At 35.8% G+C, this 25,554-nt stretch overlaps 1 protein-coding gene across 2 annotated transcripts in view; it reads left to right on the top strand.

Moving 5' to 3' along the window:
- The first annotated feature begins 479 nt into the window (after positions 1 to 479).
- The window catches only part of LOC124179944 (QRFP-like peptide receptor), a 42,967-nt gene continuing 17,892 nt past the window's right edge, over positions 480 to 25,554 (top strand). The window contains exons 1-3 of one of the 2 annotated variants that reach the window (XM_046564828.1): positions 480 to 661; positions 3,215 to 3,776; positions 8,925 to 9,055. In XM_046564828.1, coding sequence (XP_046420784.1) covers positions 3,581 to 3,776; positions 8,925 to 9,055 — 327 coding nt within the window. In that variant the 5' untranslated portion in view covers positions 480 to 661; positions 3,215 to 3,580. The remainder of the gene's footprint in view (positions 662 to 3,214; positions 3,777 to 8,924; positions 9,056 to 25,554) is intronic. The other variant, XR_006870176.1, reaches the window with a different exon arrangement.

Here is a 25,554-nt window from a genome sequence, read left to right as displayed (position 1 = left end):
AGCAAAAACACGACTGTACCGATCGATTTTTCATTTCATTCGAATGCCAATTACTTATATTCCTGTGGATGAGAAAAAAAAGAAAAACCGAAAAAAAACCCGCCTCTTTCTTCGTGTTGCTGGAAAAGTTATAAAAAAAATCCTTTTTAACGCCAGAATGTATCGATGAAAAAAAAAAAAAAAAAACAAAACATGTCTCCTTCCATTAACCGTTCAATTAAACAAAATGGCAATTGTTTGTATTCCTTCGAATGTGAGAGGAAAAAACAAAAACTCGTGACAATTAAAAAAAAAAGAAAAACAACGAAAAAAAAAAGAGGAAAAGATCGTCGCTCGGTCGGTAACGCGGATGCGTCGCGTTTGCTTAAGGCGGTTTTACACCTGTGCCCGCCTGTATTCTCTATTCGAATTCTAATCTCGGCAGTTTACGCCGCGCCGTCGGTGCTCGGCTTTCCTCGGCGTGGCGGGTTCTTCTTCAATCGCCGGCCGAGTAACCGAACCGAGAGGCTCGCCACTCTTCGACGTCGCGAAGCGTCAGTCAACGGAAGTTAGCCGCAGCATCGCGAACGGTCCGGTTGGCCGCTGCAGCTACGGGGAAAGAGCCGAAGGGACGATTAGAGAAAGAAAGGGGGGAAAAACGTGACTCGCTCTGCATCCTCAGGTTTTTTTTTATTTTTATTTTTATTTATCTTTTTTTTTTTCTTTCTTTTTTTTTTTTTATCTAACTCGTCAATTCTCTCCACCGTTTTTACGAGTTTTGTATTTACCTTTGGTTAAATATTTCTTTTCTATACACATTATCTCGTCGTCTGATTTATCTCAATATTACTTCGTCGCATTTTGTTATTTCTTCGTTTGCTACACGCACGAGTGAAATTATGCATTACTGCTGGGGGGGGAAGGAAATATTTCAACCAATCAGTGCTTCGGTTTAGTATAACGATAACGAAAATATTCTACTTCGAATGAAAAATATAAATTAAAAAATTTGATATTCTAAACGTAAAAATTAAAAGTAGAACTATAATTTTCACACACAAATATTGTACACGTATAAGACGGAATGAGGTAAACGTTGAGTACGCAAAAGTGAGAAAAAATAAAATAAAAAAATTCTCGGCTACGCCAACGTGTTTTATTTTATTGAAACTCGAGCGTTGACAGGGTATGAACATCGAATCGTTATTCGATTTATAATTCACGTATCTTCCACAATTATATTTATCGTCCGGCCTTTCGACCGTTCTGTAAAAAAAGCGAGCCCTAAATATAAACATCCATTATCTTCTAACGCACTATTTTATCTATTTAAATATAGCATAAAAATATCACAAGAATTACAGGAAAAATATTCGGACTTACTTACGTAACGTGCTGTATTTTTATTTTACTTTATTTTCATTTTTCTTTTTTCAGTTTTTTCTTCCCTACACATGAATTATTACTTCGCATCGCGTCGCCTCGTATGTAGCAAAATATTCGTCTTCCTTATGTCGTCTAAAAAATCTCGAACACGGTACAAAACGAAACAAAGTGAACATAGACGGATAGATCGTGGGAATTGATAGGCGGGATGATTAATCGGTGAGGAATTATAATTTGTCAGATAGCGGTCTCGCCACCCCAATACGAGATACATTCGCGTCTCAAGTTGCCGAAGAAATTTCGCTCTTTTTCTTTGTCTGCTTCTTTTTCTTTTTATTTTTTTTTTCTCTTTAATATTTCAATTCAATTATCGATCGAAAGAAAAAGAATTAAACGTTGTAATTCTATTCGATTTATTTTTTTTTTTTTTCTCTTTTTTTCTGACCCGTTACTGCTTTGTCCATTAATCTTCCAAATTATACATATATATATATTTACATACATTGATAAACTTTGTTATATTTTAAGCGAATTACGTAATCGGGTACATATAATATATTGCGAAGTTATAAATAATCAACGCTATTGTATTGTGTGTATAAAGTATCGATAAAGCAGAGATTGTCATACCAAAAACTCGTGTGTATAAAACGTGGGCAAATAAGAATAATAATAACGTCGTAAGGTCTGCTGCACATTTATTTCGGTTTACTATTAGAGCGTAGCGCATAATTTGTAGTAGATCATTTCCATATGTAGATACACTTGCATACGTTAACGTTTTCACACAAGCACACACACACAGAGAGACAGAGACACTGTATAATATAAATATAATCGAGAAGTGTCTAAAAATATATACACAGAATATATAACACATTATATAGTCATCGTCGCATCGCGTTTCCTATATAATGTATTAAATATAAATGCACGTGCAAAGTACGTGCGTCATATTGTAGATCATATAACGAATAATTTATAGGCGGATTGTATAGATTGATGAACGAGGAAATAAATTTAGTGCAGGAGAGTAAGAGAAGGGAAAGAAAATTTCACTAATTTTTCCAGCATGGAAGAATATAAGAGCGACGAACAATAATAACAATGATAATAATAGTACGTGAAACCTTTCTTATATAATACAGCTGATACACGGAGTATAACAATCGATAATTGAGCACTTAGTTGCAAGACTGTGGGAAATGAAAGAAAAGAGAAACGAAAAAATAAAACAACGGATCAGAAGCTTCGGGTGGAAAAGCTTCCGACCTTTTCTGTTTGTGCAACACGTATCGCGTGTCAATTGCGCTTCTGAAGTATAATAAAAGATACGACGAAGATAAAGAAATTGAGGGAATCAGAGAGAGAGAGAGAGAGAGAGAGAGAGAGAGAGTGGGAATATCAATCGAGATTTGCTCCAATTTCTGCACGACGCAATATGTTACCTATTATTTTATAGCTTTGAATATAAATATCGTCGCATCGAGGTGCGGTTCAGTTTTATAAATAATACCGCGTTAATTAACGACTAATTACTGATGATCCGATTGCTGGGATTACAGACAGCAGCTGAAGCGGTCGGAAGAAAACCGGAAGTTAACGACGAATTCGTCATCACGCTTCCGTTGAGCCAGATTTGACTCTTGGTTTTATAATTGATTCGGTTTTAAATTGCATTACTTAATTTACCTTATGCCGGACGATTTTTATACGATATGAAATTTTGCTCGATTATTTCTTTATTATTTATATCTTTCTGTGTGAAAGATTTATATGCGATAGCAGTAATATGTAATTAATTGTGTGTGTGTTTGTGTATAATAATCGAATTTTGTTAAAATAATAGAAAGAAGAAAAAAGTATTTTCGTCTATTTTCGACCGTGATCCCATAATTTTCTTGTGAAAATACGATCGGACGTTAACAAAACTCTAAATAAATATGATTTGACGAGAATACAAAAATTCTGATAAAAACAAACAAGCTGATGAAAAAAATTAATAGAAGAAATCGGAAAAAAACTCTGTTTCGTTTATTTTTCACTCTGTTATTCTTCTCTCATTCTACGTACTCTTTATCCGTAACAATAACGTCGCATAAACGAAAACAGTGAGGGATAACGAACAAATAAAACAAGAGAAAATAAATTACCCACAAACGTTACGTACGTACGAATGTTTGAAAAATCAGTGAAAATCCTGAAGTGAAAAAAAATGACGGAGGACTCGGTGATCGTCGATCGTGCCAATGTGGCGTCGATGTTCGTTAAAAATGGAACGTTCAACGATACGATCAACGAAACTGACTACGGTGATTACGACGTTGATTTTTCCTTCAACTATTTCGACTGGGTCGAACTGGCACCTGCCCTCGTCGTCTACAGCCTCACCTTCTTCCTCGGCTTGGCCGGTAAGTGAATCTATCTAAGTAGTCTGTAACGATGAATAATTACGCAATGCGCAAACGTAAGATTTCCCATTTCGTTTTCCTTCCATTCGTACATTTCCCTCATTTCATTTCTCTCTTTTTGCAAAACGACACAACGACATCGAATTATCAAGAAACGACGAAGAAGCGAATAGTAAATGAAAATAAAACAAAATAAAAGAAACCGATAACAACAGAATAAACAAAATGAGAAAAAAATTGTTAGCCTCAACTATAGGGAGTAGTGTGGAAATTGTTGTCCGTGTAATATATTCACCAACAAATTGGACAAACGCGCGAGCAAAAAAAGTGAACGGAAGAAAAACGAACAGGAATGAATGAAGTGATTGGAGAGAAAAAAAAAATGAATAAATAATAATAGAATAAACATGACGTAACGTCAAAATTTGAATAAGAATTCGACACCGAATAAATATGCAGCCCATCGCGTAGGTACGTACCTATTCATTATATAAATTTCATGTTTACCACGTTGCAGTAAGTATACACTTACGCGTGTAATTTCATTACCATATCACAGGTATAATGTAAATGTAACATACCTGTCGTATAGATACATCGTCCGATAGTACGAAGTGATCCTTTTGCGATCCTTTTTTTTTCTTTCTACAAGTTCCGAACGCTAGATGTGTTTTTATTTGCCAGTTTTTTCGTCCCAACAGTTTCGAGCACCTGGGTTGCATTTTCTGGATAAGACGATGATCACGCGTCTGTAGTTCGGATACCCAAATTCACTCGTGTATAGGTGTATTATACGCGAGGAGTAAGAGCGGCATTAATCACGGTGATAAGAGAGCAGAGATTGAGAGCCGCGAGGTAGCGGGATAATCGTCTTGGCTGATTGCAAGCTTAGGTATACATCGGATTCTAAACCTTCCCCTACATTGTACGTAGGCACGTGCATACGTACATGGATACGTAATTATATACAGAAATACGTACTAGCGTGCTGTATTATTTTAGTTACACGTACCGTTCGACCCGTACTTTGCGTAATTAAGTCGTTTCCGGACAAAAGTATCGCGGCGAGTGGAAAAAAAAAAAGAAAATCTTTTTTAAGCTTCGTTTCAAATCTGACAAAATTGAGCCTCTCCCGTTACATGTTATAATTAAATACAGACGAATTGATTATCACTGTAATTAACATGTTATAGGTAATTATATTTGATTGAGATAATTCTTCGTCGTGTATTCGTTGGCTTTTCTTCTTCTCTGTTTTTTTTTCTTTTTTTTTTTTTTTTTATTCCAACCTCCAATTTTTAAATTTGACCCGCGCTGCGTATTAAGGACGAATGAGAACGTCGAAACCGAATGGATACAATTATTCCAATATGTGGCTACAATACGAGTATGTAACACGACAAGTGAAGAATCATCGTCGCAATCAGTTTCGATTTATTTATATATATATGGTTTTTTTTTTTTCATTTATTTTTTATTCAAACAGCAGATGTGCCGAAAAAAGGGAGTGAAAGTAAAATATTTGCCAGTACCTTTGAATTTCAACATTTTCGTAGTATATCCTGCTTTTTTTTTTTTTTTTTTGGTTTCTTTGTTTTTGCACTCTCGAATTTATTCGTTTGCTATTTTATAATCTGTATGATCACACGAATTACACGGAAATACGAGAATAAATGAACTATCGTGCGTACGTATAATATGAAATATATTTTTTCTTTGGGGGGGGTGAAAAGTGCCGTTTTACTGCATGAAATTAAAACCTACGAATTTCACGCAACTGTCGAGATAAACAAAACGCGTTAAACACTTCGCCGAATCTCGCGAGCGATCCCGGTGATAAATCGAATTTCTCATCTCTGTTAGGATACCTGTATGTATATGTATAAAGCTGACTAATTCGGGCGCAAGCTTCACGGATGGAGAAAATTAGCTCTCGGCACGAAAGCCGCCTCTGATCCTGATCCTGATGCTGCTTATACATTCGAGCACAGCCGAGTGTCGCGATAATACATCGCGAGTATCCGCATATAATTTTTTAAAAATATCTATTATATACAGCGCAATATTTCATACATATATATTAGACTGGGCCAAAAAAATTGACTATTTTTTTTTTTGAAAAATATATTGAGAATATCATTCAGTATGGCAAAAAAAAAAAATTTCATGAAATTTTAAGCCCTTAATATTAACTTTAAGAGGTCTATCATCGCTATTCTTGATTTTTAGTAATAATTTGATGTTTTACGTCAGAACTGTCGAAATATTGAAGTGAAAAAATTTATGTTCACTTATCCCTTTATAAAATTAAATTCCCTACAAAAAAGGTCTGATTATAGATTTTTGTCAGACGAGCCGTTTCCGAGTAATTAAGCTTAATAAATTGATATAATTTCTCGATTTGACTTTTTTAATTTGGAATTTCGTGACTAACGAATCAATGAATGTATAAAAAAGATCATGACAGATTCTTAAAGGAAATTTAATGTTCTACAAAAAAGATCTCTTAATATTTTTGCCTCTATTTAATTTTTCAAAAGTTATTCTCAATTAAAATTGAAGAAATTTTAGACAAGTAGTGATAGATAAGCGAACATAAATTTTTTCACTTCAATATTTCGACAGTTCTGACGTAAAACATCAAATTATTACTAAAAATCAAAAATAGCGATGATAGACCTCTTAAAGTTAATATTAAGGGCTTCAAATTTCATGAAATTTTTTTTTTGCCATACTGAATGATATTCTGAATATATTTTTCAAAAAAAAAAAAAATAGTCAATTTTTTTGGCCCAGTCTAATATATATATACAATATATATGAAATTTTTAGCATCCACGTATTTGTTCTTATATAGCTGTATAAATTATATATCATATACGAAGCATACACGTCAATTAGGCTAGGATCTTATTCCTACTTTTTTGGATTTGGTACTGCGATTTTTTCTAAAAATTGATGATGATACTTCGACAGTTATTGGAATAATTTTTGAAAATTATGAAACAAATTACATAAATTTTCGTGGCCAAACCCAAAAATATTTCAACCGAAATTGAAGTAGGCAGATGAAACGGTCATTTTTTAAATTAATTTTTCCACCAACCAACCATTTTATTTTTTCAGCCATTTAATTTTTTTTACTTCTTACCATTCTCATTGTCGGTTTTTCTTTCCTGAAAAAGTGCAGATATCTTTCTCCTCCTCTCTTCACACTTCCTTGCGCATCTCAACGATCATTCTCCGCGACTTTTGCCCCCGTTTTATAACAAGGTGAGAAATCCTCGCGTCCGCTTTTGTCTCACCGACAGATACGCATGTAGATATCAAACAGGGCCGAATTTACCCGCTCCGCGAATTGCGCCATGCTTATAAGTTTTTTTTTTATTTTATTGCAAATTTTTTTCATTCACAAAATTTGGTCAAATTATAAACCTTTCAAAGATATTCATCGACAACTCACTCAACGACTTCGATACGAAAATGTTGCAAAAAATGTTACCACGTGACGTGCAACCAAAAAACTACACAGGTTTTTTATACCATTTTTTTTTTTATCTCAATTTTCATTCATTGAAACCGGGAAAAATAATCGAAAAGTTTCATCACGTCAGGTTTTTTCTTGAACTCGTGCTTGCAGTTTTATTCAGAATGAAACTCCCGTTTGATTAGAAATCTGGTGTACCATTCTTCAATTTAAGAATCATACGCAAACGTGGTTGCTTAATTCCATTTAATATGTATTAAAGTGAGACTCGAGAGTAAATGCAGACGGCGAAACAGAAAATGGAAAATGGAAGCATATCCGGGGGTGTATCAAAAGAGAAGAAACAAAGGTTTCATTGTAGGCGAAAAGAATAAACACGGAATGTTGAATACATTTCATAAAGAAATTGTTTGTTTAATTTTATAAGAAATTTTGTTTATTTCATTGTAATGTAATGGGGTTTTTTTCATTATTTTTGTGCTTTTTTTTTATGCAAACACTTTGTGTTTTGCAAGAAATGATTTTTGGATACAGCACACTGAAAAACGTGGTATTTACCAAAAATATCCCATGCATGTAGGTTTTTGTGATTGAAAATCGCTATATTTACCGTCAGTTCCTATGATTCCGATAACTCGAAACTAAAATTGAAGATATAATTTCTTAATTCTCAATTAATAGAATTTCGGAAGCACGATAACTTGACAATCTGGAATATTTTGAATTCAAATCAACTTTTACGTACGTTTTCGAGGTATCTCTTGCCATTATCGTAAAAAAAAAAAAAAAAAAATCAAAGAAATTACGCGCATCGAGTATCTAGCACGACTAAATTGGTTATTTAACCGAAATAAAACAAGACGATTTACAAATTTACGATAAGCGTCATTATTATTTATTTCAGAAAATTACCTGATACCTGCGTTGTAAGAAAAACAATTATTATTCATGTTACAGATGAAATTATTCAATTTGAAATACTCGGATTAGTAGGTATTCATGTAAGGTAATTAATTCTTAATTGATTGGATTCTTGGGAATTTTCGACACTAGAGTCACATAACTATAATTCTAAGCATTCCGAGTAATTGTACGATGCGTAAAAAAAAATGTCTGGTAACTTTTAGATTTCTCAAACGGGCGCCGCGATCGGTTTGGCGTTGAAGCGCCTGACGTCGTAATGCGGCCCTGTATGACTACAATAATACGACATATCGTATCTTCTACATACATTATAATGTCGATATTCCTTGAACCGGAACGGTGAAACGGGTGTTTCTTTTCTTCTTATCTTCGTCTTTCGTTCTTCGATGCGAATCGAGGAATAACAATTTGTGAAAAAAAAATGAATAAATAAATTTAAAACAAAGAAAGAAAAAAAAAAACAAAGCGCAATCACCGAATAAATGAAATGTGTAATAATTAGACCGCAAAGTATTATATAAACTACCAACTTTGGATTGAAAAAAATTCAATTTGAACACGCATACATCCACATGTGTGTTATATGCGTATAACGTATAATATAACATAATAATACTTGAAAAATTCAATTTCAAGAAGAATTTCTTTCTCATATAATTATATAATTTGAATCCATTTATAAGTATGCCACGTCATTGTTTTACTATTTTTTTTACCGACGACATTTTTGTTTTCAGGCAACGTGCTGATCATCGCATCGACTCTTTGCCCTCGGCTGAGACCGTTGCCGGCAACACCGACAAACGTTTTCCTCGGCGGTTTAGCGACGGCTGATTTGCTCCTGATAATCTTCTGCATACCGGTGAAGGTGAGAATTCTTTTATTTTCATCGATTATTCGAACCAATCATCGATTATTTGTAGAGAGTAAATTAAAATCGAATTACTCATTATTACGTACTCGTAGAAAATTTATTACCTCGCTATTTATATCTTCGCAATTTGGTCTTTTTATGTTGCATACGTTGACGTATACTTTTTTTCTGCCGCTGGTTCGATGATTGAATTATAAACGATTTTTAAACCTCTCGATTCTTAATCGAAAATAAATTCTATGCACGTGTATACAGGCGTCCGTATATATTTTCATACGACGATTTAATAAAATGTAACCCTTGTTTGAATTATGCATTGGCTTGAATGAACTTTAAATGCTATATACGATATACTAGATGGGGTAATGAAAACCGTATTTGCATTACATTTTATACTCGTTCGAAAGCATTTTTATTCGATCTATATAATTTTATCTTTAACTAGCAAAAAAAAGTCGGATTTTGTACACCTAAATATCGGGTAAAAAAAAACTGTATCATAAATCGCAGAGAAATGATTTGATTGCTATTCGATTTTTACAGTATACATAAGCTCGATAGAATATCGGAGATGGGAATGTGAAAAATTAATTGTAATTGAAAAATCCATCTTAGGATAGTGAAAATTGGTTTAAACGTATTTTGTAATTATATAAAATATCGCATTGATCGTTGTTAGTCGGTAATTCAATCGATCGATTGCTCAAAAATGCAGGAAACAAAAAGCAATATTGTTTGAATATGATAACCCGTCAAGCTTAAACTGGAATCGACGTTTTGAATGTGTTTTGTTCGTTTGCATACACGGGATGAAAAAAATCAGCATCTAAATCGAGTCTGTAAAAGCTTATTTTGCAAGCCGAGAGAGTTATAAGCAATCCGTATAATATTTGCGTTCGGTACGATGAAGATTTCGCATCGGCGACCGAGTACGATTATAGAACTTGGCATTGCCGTGGAGGATATATTTTATTTTCATTAAAGAGTGGAGCTGCTCGAAAATAGAAGCACACATTTACGCTAATAGAAGAGATATGAAAGGATGGAGAGAAATGGACAAATAACACGAATTTATTGCATATCGCGTAGGAACAAATGCATTCACGTGTTCACTGCAGGTACGCGATTTTCCAACGATAAAATCGAAGAACCGATTCAATTTCTCGTCTAGAATATATTCCTCTCCTCGTTCGCAGCTGCAGCTTGCAAGCTTAGATTATATTACAGACGCAAGTATTCGCTCAAGTTCAATCTATAGTGATCCTGATTAGACGAATGCATACAAATTTGTTCAAGGTATAATAAATTCGATTTATACAGGTTCGAATTGACGTCACAGCTGAATAAAAAAAAAAAAAAAACAATTCTTTTTTTGTCGTCCTGATTTTTTTTATTGCCAAGCGTAGCGTAGCATTTTATTCATAAACGTTGGATACTAAAGAAAAATCGAATTTTTAATCTGAATATCACTTTTTTGAGACACTTTTGTGAAAATGTCGATAAAATTAATAACTGGAGCCAATTTTTAAAAACCACGCTTACTCCTAGGATCGTTGATGTCAAATCTTACTGAGTCGACTCAAATATCAAGGGCAACAAAACCACTGTTGACCAGTTTATTTACTTCAATTTCATTCTTCTTTCTTTTTTCTGTGCATCGTAACCGACTTGACGACTATTACAATCGATTGATTATTGCGTGTGATAATAATTAATGTGTCGAGTTGATGAACGGCGAGACGGAATGAAACTGTGATAAAAAAAGGATGAATTGAGGTGAAGAGAAATTGTCCTCTCGTTAAAAGGTGGCTCGCGTAGTTCGTATAAATTGCTTGTAAATTATCGTCGACAATAACAAACAGCGTCTCAACGAGATAAGAATCGTTCGTTCAGATCCGAACACTTGAGATGCATAGATTGGATGATTGGACAGGGTTGTATAATAATAAATTGCGTATCATCGCACACCGCGTGTATGTTTGAAACGACTCCGACCATTTCGTCCGATTGAAAATTGTCATCGATGATTTCATTCGCGGCTTTTATTCCCCTTCAATACATACGGCACGTAACGAAATTGTCACCTTACTTAGAAAATTATAGTTCATAGAATTTTTCATCCCATATTGTAACAAGCGTTAAATAAAAAATTGAACATCGTTTTTCTTTTCAAGGAAATTGAATATCTATTGTATATTTCGAAAATTAATTAAAAAACTAAATGCTCGATAAACCGCTGACAAATCAAGCAAAATAATTTTCTTCCGCTTCTTCTTCCATATTTTATTTTCTTTTGCGCTGAGGTCATTATTAATATTATTATTATCATCATTATTATTTTTATTATTACGCGGAGTATACTTTGTTTCAAATTTTTTCTTCTGTCCCTCCGTCCTTTTATTATTTTTATACATGTGTCGCAAGCTCAGCTTTCGAGCTTTCCGTCGCTGTGCAGATTTATATTTTTAGTCTCGCAAGTTCTCTCGACAAACTTTTCTTGTATACGTAGGTACGCCAAATAAGTTTTTGCACAGAGGTAGGTATATAATTCCGCTAACAAATTACTAGCTGGTTGTCTTCTATTTTCTTCGCGGCTATCTTGTACATAAACACATATATATATATATATAAATATATATATATATACACATTCACACCTTTTAATCTTGATTCTAAGATTTTCTTGCTCTTATTTGCGCCCTCTCTCAGCTTTCACAGCCCTTTAGCCACAATCATATCTCTCACGCAACGAGTTTGTCCAACATTTTCTTAAGCCCGCTTATAAAAGTAGCAACCTGGCATTATTAAACTGTAGAAGTGAGAGCTGAAGAAGCAAAAGATTAAAGTAAATGAATTGATCAATAAAAAAGGCGAAAGAACCAGAAATGAAAAACAAAAACAAAAGACAAAAAAAAGAATAATGAAAAGAATAAAAGCAGGTGAAAATCAACAGAGTGGGAGAAGTTTTCACGTACAAAAGATAAAGGGAAAGGTAAAGATATATCTGAGGAGAAAAAAGCGAAGACAGAATTATAAGTACATATGTACACCGTTATTTTGAAGCGAGAGTTTCACGAAACGTGGTTTGTATAAGAATTTCAGACACTCTGCGTACATGGAACAAAGTTAGTTACTTGTGTGAATACATGTGTATATATATATATATATGTGTGTACATATTTTTTTTTCTTCATTCTTATTCCCGTTTCTTTTTTCATTACCGTCATCCTCTTCACTCGTATTTTCACTGCTTCTGTAACTTTTCAATTTCTCTTCATTGTGTGTGTGTGTCGATTTTACTTTATTCTTTTTCCTTTCATTTCAAGTTGCCGCCGAATTGATTTATCAGTAAGTCGTATAAATACGGTATTGTGTATTGTATAGGTATAAAAAGTCGTTTGCCGTCCTCGTTTTTAACAGCAATTTAGCCTGTTGCGTTGAAACGTACGTTTCTCTCTCTTTTTTTTTCCTCCTCTTCTGCTTCTTCTTTTTTTTCTCCAAACTCTTCACGTTTATTTTTACAACGCGCGCGTTTATAGCTTTACACTTACATGCGTGCACACGTTTTTATCACGCCAATTTTATGCCTGAGATCGAACCGTTAAAACGTTGAAACGTTGAAACGTAGAACGTGACAATTTAACGATCCCTGTCATCGCGGCCAATCGAAACCGCCTCTAGGAAATGGAAAATAGAAGAAATAACAAATTAGCACCACGAACAGGTGGCGGATACAAATGCTCGTAAGTGTAGATAAAAGTTATTTATTTTCTACCATAACGTTTCGAAGTCGGGAGACTGCAGCTGCCGAAGAAGGTGTTTTCAAGATAAGGCACGAGCGAACGGTCGTAAGAAAATCAGAAAATACGAGGCGAAGAAACATTGTTGCGTTGATTTTTTATCGCTAATTGTTTCTGTATTTTTATTTATTTTTATCATGTTGCGTAATATCGGCATTTTATACGTGTATACGTATTATACATATGTGAGGCGTTCTTCGCAACTAATTGTCAGCCACTTTTTTCTTATCCCCTCGGATCTTAAAGATACTCTTTGTAATTTTTTTCAAATTTTCAGATTTACCCGTTTCCGAAATGGTTTTGTTTTTTAACCCGTATATCATGGGAGATTGAAGTCGGACGAAAGACAAATTTCGAATACGACTAGGTTATGATTTTCCATGAACTATTCGATGCAGTATATGTTATATTTTGATAGCATGAAAAAGATTATTTTCAGTGAGAAAAAAAAAAAAATGGAAAATTTCCTTTTTCCTTTGATTTCGCTGTAAATTTTACAGGGTATTCGGCGGTGTATTTGGAAATGTATAAAAAATATTGACATCCTGGAACTCGACGTTCTTGCCGGGTAGAAAAAATATTTTACCGAGAAAAGTGAATTAAAGATACATCCGAGTTCCTCTTTTCCATGAACTATTTAACGCGACATACGATGCCATTAAAATATAGCATATAAATACTTCATGGAAAAACATAACGTTTTGTATGCTCAAATTGTTTTTGTCCGATTTCAATTTTTCATTATATACGGTTATAAAAAAAAAAAAAAAAAAAAAAAAAAAAAAAAACCATTTCCGAATAGATTAAATCGATAAATTTGTAAAAATTTACAGAGAGTACCGTTAAGTATAACCAATTTTGAAACAGATCCGAGAGGATAAAGAACAAGAGGCTATATTGTAAAAAAGTCGTGCTTACACCCCTTGTACACCCTGGCACGTCATTTGTCTAATGTGCGGTAATTCGAGCAACCAATATTTATCGTAATAACACTCAGCCTACAGACTTTAATGAGAGTACTTCGTATCCAAACATATCCGCTTTTTCGCTTATAATTATTCTTTGCTATTTCACATAGTTTAGCGGCAGTTCGTGAGTTTTCACATCGCTTTCTTTCCTTGAGTGGTATCGCAACGCATGCCGGGAACAAAGTCGCGTACAAAAGCTCGAAGTTTTTCCGACTTACGTCTGCTTATAACTCCAGAACCACCGAACCGATTTTGATTATTCTTTTTTCTGTCAATAGCTGCAACGTCTGACCAGATTTTAGGCAATATTTCGTTACAGGCAGATTGATTGTTTCGGAGAAGAAACAATATTTGCAAGCCAAGCGAGAACGGGATTCCACACTTGTGCGAACGCTTACTTTAAACTTTTTATTATCAGTCTTCGTTCAAATATTCTTAACTGTGAGCAGGATTTTTTTTTTTTTTTTTTTTATTTACAATCCGAATACAATTTTCATTTTATCAGATTAAATTTGGATGCGGGCGAAGCTGTGAAGATTCTCCGGTATAACATACGAGACTCTGAAATCACAACTGATTGCGATACCTCGCAAAATGTAATAGCGAGGCCATATTATTAAATGGCGTTACCTGGGGGTTAGGGGGGGATTCATTATGGTAAAACTGACAACTCCATCGATATTGTTTCTCTATGGCGTTGCACGAAATTTACTCGCTTAATATCGCGCCCCCTTAAACCACCCCTAATTACTTCACTTAAGATGCGCGCGTGTGTTTACTGTCTGCAGTCTGAAACCGCCCCCTCAATCATTTACAAATCCCGGCCATATTATCGACGACAGAATACATGACGCAACGTAATTTATACAACGCGTGTATACGATCGGTAGAAAATTTCGATTTGCTACACCGCGTGTGTCTGAGAAAAAAGAAAATTTCATGTTTTGTAGACGGCGGAAAGTTTCGGCAAATTGAAGCATCTGTGCGGTTACGGTACACATATTTTTTCATTTAAACAAAAAGGAAACTTGTGCTTTGTACTGGAAAATATTTGTTAGTCTGGTTCGAAATTGTCAATGACGTACATTTTATGGTTGTTACGGCAACGTTGATGAATAATTCTTTCCTTTATTATTCAACATCAAATCAAAGGAAAAAATCCTAAAAGCGATCGTAGACTAGATATTCCGATTACAAATACAAAACTCCGCGTCATTTTCATTCTTAACGAAAACCATATATTTTTCGGTTATAATTTGAAATAAAAATGTTTATAAACGTCCGTACGGTAATCTCAATTAGACATTTTTTTCTCTATCTATCGAACGATGATAATATTGTAAAGATAAATATATAAGAAACAATATATACGATTTGCTGCATGATTTTACCGAATGATTTCGCAAATTAGTTCACCGCACGGAAAACTATCGTTGAAAAAATTTTATCATATCAAAATAAAAGTCAATCAAGTTGTTCGAACGTTCGATCAAAATGTTTATTCAGTATAATGTATTCGTGGTATAAATAACGTACGAATCGACAGCCGCTAAGTGACTGAGAAATTTATTTTCACGATACTATAATAATAATAATAACATGTCTGATAATATTATACACAAATATCACTTTCCACGTTTTGTTAAAAAAAAAGAACCAAAAATTTATGTCCAATATAATATTCTATTTGTGTGTCACTGGTAGGATATGAAACGATAAACAATTTAAAAACTTAATCTCAATCTATGTCTACAATCTATTTTGATCAATCTTGTATTTTGCATCACTTACCGATCAAATAACGCTAAACGCTGGATAATTTGGCGTGAATTTGTTAAAAGGGGAAAAAAAAAAGAAAAAAAATTCATTCCTATATCGCGATACTTGTGAAAAAATTTGAGTACACATGAATTCCCGGACTTTTATTGAGGGTAAAATAATGTGCTGCGTGTGTATTAGGGCATGGACTGATGAAGGTTATATTGTAGAAGCAACGCGTCGGTTTTGATTAGCACGAAAATTAACCGCCATGAGATTACGCGAACCCAGCGGATTCCGTGCAATGGGAGATTATCAATTTCTGGGATGTATACCCTGATAACCCTCTCTTGATATCACACCCCCTCCCCTGCCGCCACGGGTCTGATTACCAACGTTGTATTTTATAACGCGTGTTTGCTTTCCTTCTCCCCCCTTCTTCCTCTCTGATTTTCCTTCTTCGTTTCTGGTTCGCTTTACGAGTAGCGGGAAAATGAAAGTCCATCGGACACGGAATTGATCGGACGTTTTATTTTATCGCGTTATTTGATTTTACATCAATCGTTTTTACAGTCTTTATCTTCTTTTCGCAATCTTTTTTTCTCCACTTTATTCCGTGCTTGCAATTTTATCTCCCTGACAGATTATCTACGGTTTTTAAGTTTAATCAAGATTGAAACCTGGAAAAATTTGTCGAAACAAAAAAGAGGTGAAATAAAGGTTTTAACAGTTGCACTGAGGCTGATAATCTGGTCGCATCCAATATTAAGGAAAAAAAGTTATTGTACTGCAGGAAAAAATTGTTGCATTAACAGCGTTGACGTAATAACATTGTTCTACCATTTTTTTTTCTACAGTAAAACTCATATTGCCATGCTTTTGGAATTTTGATAAGCAACGGTTTATTTTCAACGCGCATGAAATATCCATAAATCGTCCAAGTTGGATTTTGCACAATATTTGTAACGTCTTTACTTCTGAGTCATCATGTTATCTCATGTAGATAATAACCATCTTACTTGTCGGGTTTTTTTCTTAATCTACTGACGCTTGTAAAGAATTCGTGGATGAATACAGTGAGCTATTTTTTTCGTTATAGTCAAACAGAGTATATTAATTTATTGATGGAAAAATAGTCGAGTAATGGCGTATTTTCTGATGCTGTTAATATTCAATCAATCCGTATTTCCAAATTCTTTTTGCGATCAGAAGGATGTTTTTTCTTCACAGTTTAGATTCAACTTGAATATAACTTATCAATCACTCGTTGCTTGGTCACGTTTTTGTATCGAGACATTTTTTGCCTCAGCGCGTACATTCCACACATCCCTTAATTTTTTCGCTCTTTCATGTTTCCAGTTTACGGGTAAAAACTGACCCTCGAAGTATTATTTTTCTTACAATTTTCTCGAACAGCTTTGTTTTTTTTTTTTTTTTTTTTTTTTTTTGTCACGAGCGTAATAAACTCTTTTTTCCGCTCTCGCCCCAACTCGGCGAGTTTTCACCGCCTGTTTCTTCCTTTCTATTTTTTTTTTTTTTTCGTAAAAAAAATATTCCACGCGATAATTACGATCCGTTCCTCGGCGTTTCGTTTAATTTCTTTCGTCTTTTTCATTTCACTTCAAAGTCACGGCTTATTGACACATCTTTAACGTAATATTTATATCCTTGATTTTACCAACCATCCCGTGAAGATGGCAAGTCGGAGGATGGAAGGATCGAGAAGCAAAGAACAAAAAAAAAAAAAACAAAAAAAAAAAAAGTAAAAAATTACGTCGGGACAAAACACTTTCCGAGCTTAGTCGTACGGTCGGGATGACTCGGTATCAAGTCGCCTCCATTTTCGGGGATCGGGAATCGCCGGCGAAAACATCCCGCAGCCTCCGTCACTCCTCCCCCTTCTTCGGACAGAGAGAAAGAATAAAATTCCCAACGTACTGCCACCGAATCCTCGACCTTTACGGAATCCGATGAATAGCCGAGGTTTTATTGGGTCCCATTCGATTTCCAAACGTCGAGATCTCACGCGCGGCTTTTACACACACCCACACATATATATATATATATATATAGTTATGTGTTCCCAAACCTTACATACCCTTTCGAATCTCTGCCTAGTTTCATCCAGACACAGGGTGAAACGAAGAACAAAATTCGAAAAAAAAGCTCAAAGGTCACGTTCCAGAAGAAACACAAATAACTGATTTAAATGGCAAACATTTATTTTTCTGTTTGATCTTAAATGAGTTTTTTAATTTATAATACAAATTTCACTACCGTTTCGTCACGTTCCTTCCTTCCTTCCTTCATTTCTTCCTCTTTCGCCGATATTACGTTTGGAAAGCGAGAAAAAGGGAGGCGAAAAAATGTTCGGAAGTAAAAGTGATGGAAAAAAAGTTCTTCTTCCCACGGTCCGAGGGGGTGAATAAAAATGAGAGAATGAATTTGCGGAACCCCGGTTGTAATGAGACGATCACGGCTGATTGCCTGCTGCTAAATTCGCCTCGGATTGACGCTGACGATGAGACAGGGGAATCTTTGCTTCCGTTTTCTCTTTCCGAGAGTCGTACTGATTGGGGATGATTGGAATGACATGAGAGGTAGACTGGATACGTCGGATATTGTTCGGCTCCTTCACCTCGGTTGAGGGGCTTTGGGATTGGTCAGACACGATACAGATCCAGCACCAAAATACACGCACTTGCTTAGATTGTGGATGTGCATTACAGCCTGTTCAAGGGACGGGTGCAGGGATCAATGAGCGAGAAAAATCAGATTAAACGCTTTTATTCCGGTGCAAATTTTGCGCAGAGGGGTTGAAATGATTCTCTTTCCAAACGACGGATCATTATGTCGGTAGTAATTCACACTGTACACGTACCATTGAACAAATTCTCAACGTGCAAGAATAATTTTATGTTTCGGGTTTGTTGAAAACATTTACGAACTATTTAACGCAATGTTTTTAAAAATCGGCTCGTCTCATGAATCGGTGAATACGTAATTAAATATCATTCACTAACGATGAAGTTAAATTTTGAATGGTAAAAAAAAAAATATTCTCTTCGTTTATTTGTGTTAAAATTTATCTACAGAAATTGGTTTTTAAGGATTTCGTGTTTCTCTTTTGGTTTTCCCATTCTCGTTCTTCTCGAAAAGCAAAGATAACGCGCGGCGGATCGATATTCTTTTTTATTTGTGACGGTTTGTTTGAATGTACGCTGAAATTTTTTTTTTTCTTCTTTCAGGTACTTTTTTTCACTTTTTTCTCGCCTTCTCTACTTCAGATGACGAAAAATTTTTACCGATAGCGCGATCACGACCAACGTGCTCTCGGGTCGTTTCAGAGGTTCGCGAAATCAATTGGCAGTCCCCGATTTTTTTCTTTTTCCTTTCTCACACGTCTTGTTCGTTCTCATTCCTCCGATTCTCGTTTTTACAATATTAGTTTTCCTTTTTTCAATTTTTTTTTTTTTCTTTTCTATTTTCATCCCTCTCGTTTTGTCGAAACGGTGAAAAATCACCGTCTCGAGCGAAGAAATAGAAAAGAAAAAAAAAAGAAGTCACGTTTCAAATGAATCGTCTCGCTATTGCGCTTGGATAAATTGGCACATATATATACCTCCGAAAATTCACCTCTGGTGGAAGAATCTTTCCCCAAGTACATTAAATGTGGTCATTACCCACGAAAATACCTTATTTGATCGAAAATGTACGCATTCAATCATTTTATGCAAGATTCTCGTTTCACGAAAACACTGTAAATAAATAAATATCCTCAACCTTTATAAAAAAAAAAGATTCAAATCACATACTATTGCTTACTACATGTCTGTTAATTTTCAATGAAAGAATAGCTGAAACTTGACGTAACTTTCCAAACGCGATTATGAGAAACGCGTACTGTCTGTGCTTTTGACGCTCAACTATAAATGTCATACCGAACCTTGCATACAACTGCGTAATTGCAGACGAAGGATTGGCAAGTGCTACCCAATGGAATTGAAGATCCATTGAATTGAAAAAAAAAATTAAACTAGCAAGTGGTACTTGGCGGACGTTTTTAGAAAAATACGTTGAGGAATATATCAATTTAAGATAGAATTTGAAATGCTGTTCGAATTCTATCCTGAACAGAGTCGTTCAAATTTTTGTCACCATGCAGGCGCGACCATAGAGTTCATACGTTCACATAAATTTCGTACGAGTCGAGCGACTTTCTATGTCGTATTATATTATAGTCATACAATTCGCTTATACCACGAGTCAATTGTAGAGATATGGACAACGGCATTTATAACTGATTCTACATCTATATACCGACCCTCAAAAGCGTATTTCATATGTTTTGTCGCAAAGTGGTTGAGAATTCTTGATGGAAACTGACGATTTCGAAGATGTTGGAAATATTACAATTGGTATATTTCAGCCATCCGTGCATCGATCGTATCGACATAAGCCTTGAATCAAAGCTTTTGTAATCTAGAAACGTACAGAAATTGTCAAATGTTGAATTTCATCGCGAGTGGGAAGAAATATGTGATAATATTTTCGTCGGGTAGGATATTGGCAACTTTTCGCGGTAAAAAATAATTCCTTGGATCGTGCGCGTTTATTTATTTATTTATTTTTTTTTTAATCAACTTGGCGCGATCATCGACCACCGATCTTGACGCGTATGTACATTTCGACCCTTTCTTCATCCTCTTTTACGATTTCGTCAGTCATGTAGCGCGCATTTCTCTTCGATTTGAAAAGATTCTTTTTTTTTTCGCGATTCAAATAAACAAAGTTTGTTCCACATGTACCAACATATATATATATACGTATAATGTTCCTTTTTTTTAACCTTGTCGAAGATGCGATGAGTTTCTCTGTAAATGGAGTTTATTGTTTCGTATACTATTACATTACATTACTTTTTTTTACACTACGTACTTATATTCTACGTTGAATAAAAATAATATTACCTGTAAATGGAGAAACGACATTTACAGCTTATTTTCCTCTCGTTCTGCCGTTTCTACGTGTGATTCCGCTGATAATAGCTTATGTACTCATCTGTCATATGCCCTCGGCATTCTATCGTCTGTATACGCTCATATTTACACGCATGTACTATTGACCGTAAAGCTGCCAAGGGCGCTCACTGTTGTGCGGTGAAATTTCGAATTTGGGAGTGAGGAAGAAATATGATGAGGTGAATATAGGCCTCGTCATAGTTTTTACATATATATATATATAATGTATATGTAGAAGCCACGTACAATGCAATGAAATGATGAGGGAAAAACTGATGGAAATAGAAGAGAACAAAAGTAGAAAAAAAAAAAAATTTCAAACAGAAAAAGGAAACAGAAGAAACGTATAAAATTAAAGCAGCACGTCGTGTGCAAGGGGCAAGAAAAAAGTTCAATATAGTCGAACAGCGGACGAGTATTTATGTATGCATGGGAGTTGTACAGAAACGATGAGGTTTTGTGCAGAAATTCTTTTTATTTTGCATTTCTCCATTTTCATTTCTTGTTCGTTCAATTTTTATCTCGTCTATTTCTTTTTCTCGATTCGGCGCTTCGAAACAGCGTGATTGACGAGGCCGCAACGTTTTTCCCATAACTGCCATACGTAAGCACGTATGCAAGTATGTATAAAACGTGCGTGTGCGTGTGTGTGTAACGTGTATATCTATATATATATATGACGAATTTTTTTCACCATCAGATATAATATTATTGCATTTATTTAACAGTCAGTAATATTATAAAACGCGTTATTATGCGTATATTTCTTTTCTGCAATTGTTCTTTCTACTATTAAATCCTGAAGAAAATAATGAAGTATAAATATTGTTGAAGATTATTTGAGTAAAGCTAATTATTTGTGGTTCATTGAATGCTCTGTTTCTGCAACGCATTTGTACACATTGATAATATTCAGCGCGCAAAATCCTTGCATAAACACACAGCGAAAAATCTGTGAAACCTGATGCGGGAGATGTTTTTTTTTTTTCTCTCGTCTTTTCCCTTTACACTCTAAATTCGCGTGAACTCGGTTTTCTCGCCTAACCTGCTACCGGCAAAATGATGAAAACGCCCGCAAGAATTCATTCCGTACGCGATGTGAAAGGAGAAAAGCGTCGAATTACCCTACGCAGCGAGGGCGGCTGTGCTTTTTAATTCCTTTCATTCCCAGCCTCCTCCTCAAACTCCTCGTCCTCTGGTTATTTCAGTTTTACAATTTTAACTTTAAATTATTTTCGCGTTTTCCCTGCAGTGATCGATAATTCGAATAACTTGTAATTCCTGCTCATCGTGCTTATATCGTACCAATTTTAATTTTTTCCTAAAAACTCGACGCAGCGCGTTACATCTTGACATGCAACTAAAACTTTTAATTTTTTGCTCCAACTTTTCGTTCCTGCCTCAAATTATTCTCTCTCATTTTCTCGTACAACGGCGACGCGTCAAGTTCAGGTAGGGAATTACAATCGTGGGTGGAGAACGATTGAAATTCAGGAATTCCTGATCAAATTTCGCCGCTCAACTACTCGCTCTTGTCACTGTGATTGTGTTCCATCTATGATGTATATTGACGTGTATGGATCTATGCGTACATACCTAGGCTAACTGGTAAACGCGTAATAAAGAGATCCAATTAACTCACGGTACTGAAGTGAAAGGAGCCGCCATGTTAGTATATGTACGTGCACGAGTATTGCTTCACCCTCACCCTCGTGTTAGACTGTACCTCGCGAATTCGTGAACTCCACCTCTCAATCAATAAAATGTATTTTAACGCATTTGAAAATGAGAGGGAAGAAAGGTAGGCGGTGAGTGCTTGAATCAATTATTAATCAAATTTAGACTTGAAAGTACAGCCGGTCTGTACGAAATTCAGCTCCTTTGAGAGTATTTTTTTTTTTTTTTTGTTTCACTTCCTTTTCCTCACCAACCATCGGATTCTCACCGTTGAAGAGGAAAAGAGAAACGCGTTCAGAAAACAGATGTTTAATCTTTTGTTCGGAAACGTATCCCCAATTACTTCCATTTGATTTTAAAATAACTCGCAATATTTCCTTCCTTCCTATTTATGGACAGAATGTAAGTTGGAAATACAATTGGTTCACAGTTATTCATTTTAATTGAAAACAGGGCCGTGGTTTGGTGAATATTCGGTTAATCAGATACACAGATCTTGGAGATTAATTTTTAATAATGAAACGGTTTAAAAGGGGTATTCTGTTTGAAAGAAAAAAAGATGCAGAAAAAGGTGAAAGGATATCTATCGAGGAGTGTTTTCTGATCCCCGAGCTCCAGGTGAAGGGTTTGCGACCAGCGTCTGTATCGCGGTTTTCTCTATTTGTCATTCGGGTTTAAAAACACATTTTTCGGGTCACTCGGTTCCCCCGCGCCTCGCTCTAGGTCGTCTAGCTGTCGTCTCTGAACGAGGAGGCGCGAGGAGAGAGAAATAGAGAGAGAGAGAGAGAGAGAGTTTCCCTGGGGAAGAGAGGTGAAATTCACGTTCGCCCAAAATTGCAGGCAGTTTTGTTTGCAGGGGTTGAGATCGAGTTGTGGCTGTAGCCTTACATCGTCCCGGCACATAAGCATAACCCCCTCACGTATTTATCAAGCCAACCCCGTCGAAACTCGAGAAGATAATACCGTCTTCTACCTGGCGTTAGTTCGTACGCGTATTAGGGTGTCTAGTTTTGTGCGTAGAATTTATTCCTCTTTTTCTGTTTCTCTTGATCTCTTGAGACCTAATTTTTCTCGTTCAGATGACATCAGGAAGAGGTATTTTTTTTTCATCAATCGCTACCGCTCATCTTTGCGTAACGATACGGACTTTATCTTGGAAGCAATTTTTTTAAAATTAAATTCTCGATAAATTATTTACCTGCAGTCAATACTTTAGCCACTGAACATGGAAGCTCAATATTTGTACGTATTAAATTGACTCTTGAGACGGAGTTTATGATTTCTGAATCGTTAATTCAACTACGGATTTCTCTCAACGCGAATTGTTGTAGAAAATTTGATTCTCCTCAAAATGCTTTCGAGAGCAATTCCGTGTCATTAAATGCGGCTGTGTGGTAACGGTTTGAAAACAATGACATATTTCCCACATCATTGAAGCGTGGAATGACGTCAAACTCCGAAAAGAATCGTTGTTAATTGGGTTTGGGAAATGTCCCTCTGCGAGGTATTTATATTTCTATGTAGAACAAGTTTTTCGTATGAAAAGCACAGAGACAAATGGTGCTTCCAAATGAAACACCCTTTAATATGTATATATATGTATACAAGAAATTTCAACGCTGAAATTTTGTGAGACGTGTAATTCCTATCTCTAGACGAACTCGAGGCATGGCTATGGAATTACAGCTGGAATGAATTAACGAATAAATTTTTCCCCCGCAGAATACGCCGCAAAATTTCATCTCCCATTCGTCAGCGAGAGATTCTGCACACGAACAAGTCCCTGGCGATCGTTCCTGGCGGTTTCCATCGTTTCTCTCCCCCTTTACCCTTCTCTAGTCACGACTTGTAATTACTTGACACTTTTCCGCTACCTCCAACCTTCGTCATGCTCGGGGATACAGAATGCGGCGCTTTATTATGAGGAGGGAATTACTGCGACCCGTTTTGTTCACGGAAGAACGATCACCGCTCATCTGCCGGCAGCGAGTGAAGAAGAGAAATTGAAAGTGCGAAAGCGACGTCTGGTAGTCTTCGACATGGAAAAGCAATCTTCCTACGGAAGTTGAACATTTGCCCGATCATCGCCTTTTATAAACCAGATAGTCAAGAATCTGGATTCGTAATGTTTTTTGAATCTAAACGGGGATCCAAATGTATGAAATTTTAAACGGTGCGGGGAACAAATTCGTCGTAGAATTATAAACTTGACAATCCTTGATGATTTCTCATTTTCTATATTTATCACTTTGAGTCAATCGTTCGATTCTCGTACGTTTGATACGTGATAGTCATTACAGCATTATTACAACTATTTTAATTTTTTATCAAAAATGAGAGTGCTTTTTGTCATTTATTTTTCTCCCCTGTACTACCCTTTTCACTCAAACGATGCATGAATAATTCTCGCGAGGTGAATATCCGTCTGCTTTCTTTCCGTATGCGAATTCCGGGTCGGAAATTCCGAGTTCCAATTCTCCGCATCTATCGACGAAGAGAGTAGAATGCTCGTGGGAAGAATTCCTGATACCTTCTTTCCTGTTGTTTCGAAAAAAGAATGTCTCTTATACCTTTACCCGAGCAGTGAGACATTCGCGATGCTAAAATTCTCTCTTTGAATTTTTGGCAACTTTTTTTTAGGTGTTTCGATGAAATTTTAAGTTTCGATGCCGTCCACCCTACGTGTATTGTCTGTGAATGTTTGCGTCGATATTATGTTTCTCTGAGGTTTTATGCCAATATTTTTTTTACGACCATTGCTTATCGAATGGCTGCCTCGAGACGCTTCCAAGGAGCCGCCGTGGCACGATTTTGAACGATTGGATCTTGAGATATCGCGTTTTGAAGTGCGGCGCTCGCGCGTCTGCACGGCGACGCGAATCAGCGAGCGCTGCGCGCTCGCGCTAATGGCGTACTTGAGACGGCGATATCTCAGGACCCACTGATCGAAAATCGGTCTGCAACGGCTCGATGAAATCGTTGTAAAATGCTGCGGCATCTGGTAGCGTGGAGGTAAAAAAAAAACAGTGGAGAAATGGTCCAGACCCGCTGCGCCGGAAGCTTTTCATCACATCAAAACGTCGCCGGCGGTGGCGCAGCTTGGAAAAAATCTTTTTTTGGAACGAGGACAAGAACCGACTTGAGTCCGAGCCGCTCAGATTCTGGCACTGATAGCGTATCGCCGATGTGAAAACGGTAATGGATGGCCGTGGCCGGAATCACTGGCATCGGTCTGGCCTGGCGCGATACTGCGGCTCCATGTGTTAACC

The sequence above is a fragment of the Neodiprion fabricii genome, chromosome 4 (assembly GCF_021155785.1).
Source record: "Neodiprion fabricii isolate iyNeoFabr1 chromosome 4, iyNeoFabr1.1, whole genome shotgun sequence".
NCBI lineage: Eukaryota > Metazoa > Arthropoda > Insecta > Hymenoptera > Diprionidae > Neodiprion > Neodiprion fabricii.
The sequence above is the reverse complement of the archived record's forward strand: the minus strand, read 5'-3'. Positions and strand labels throughout refer to the sequence as shown.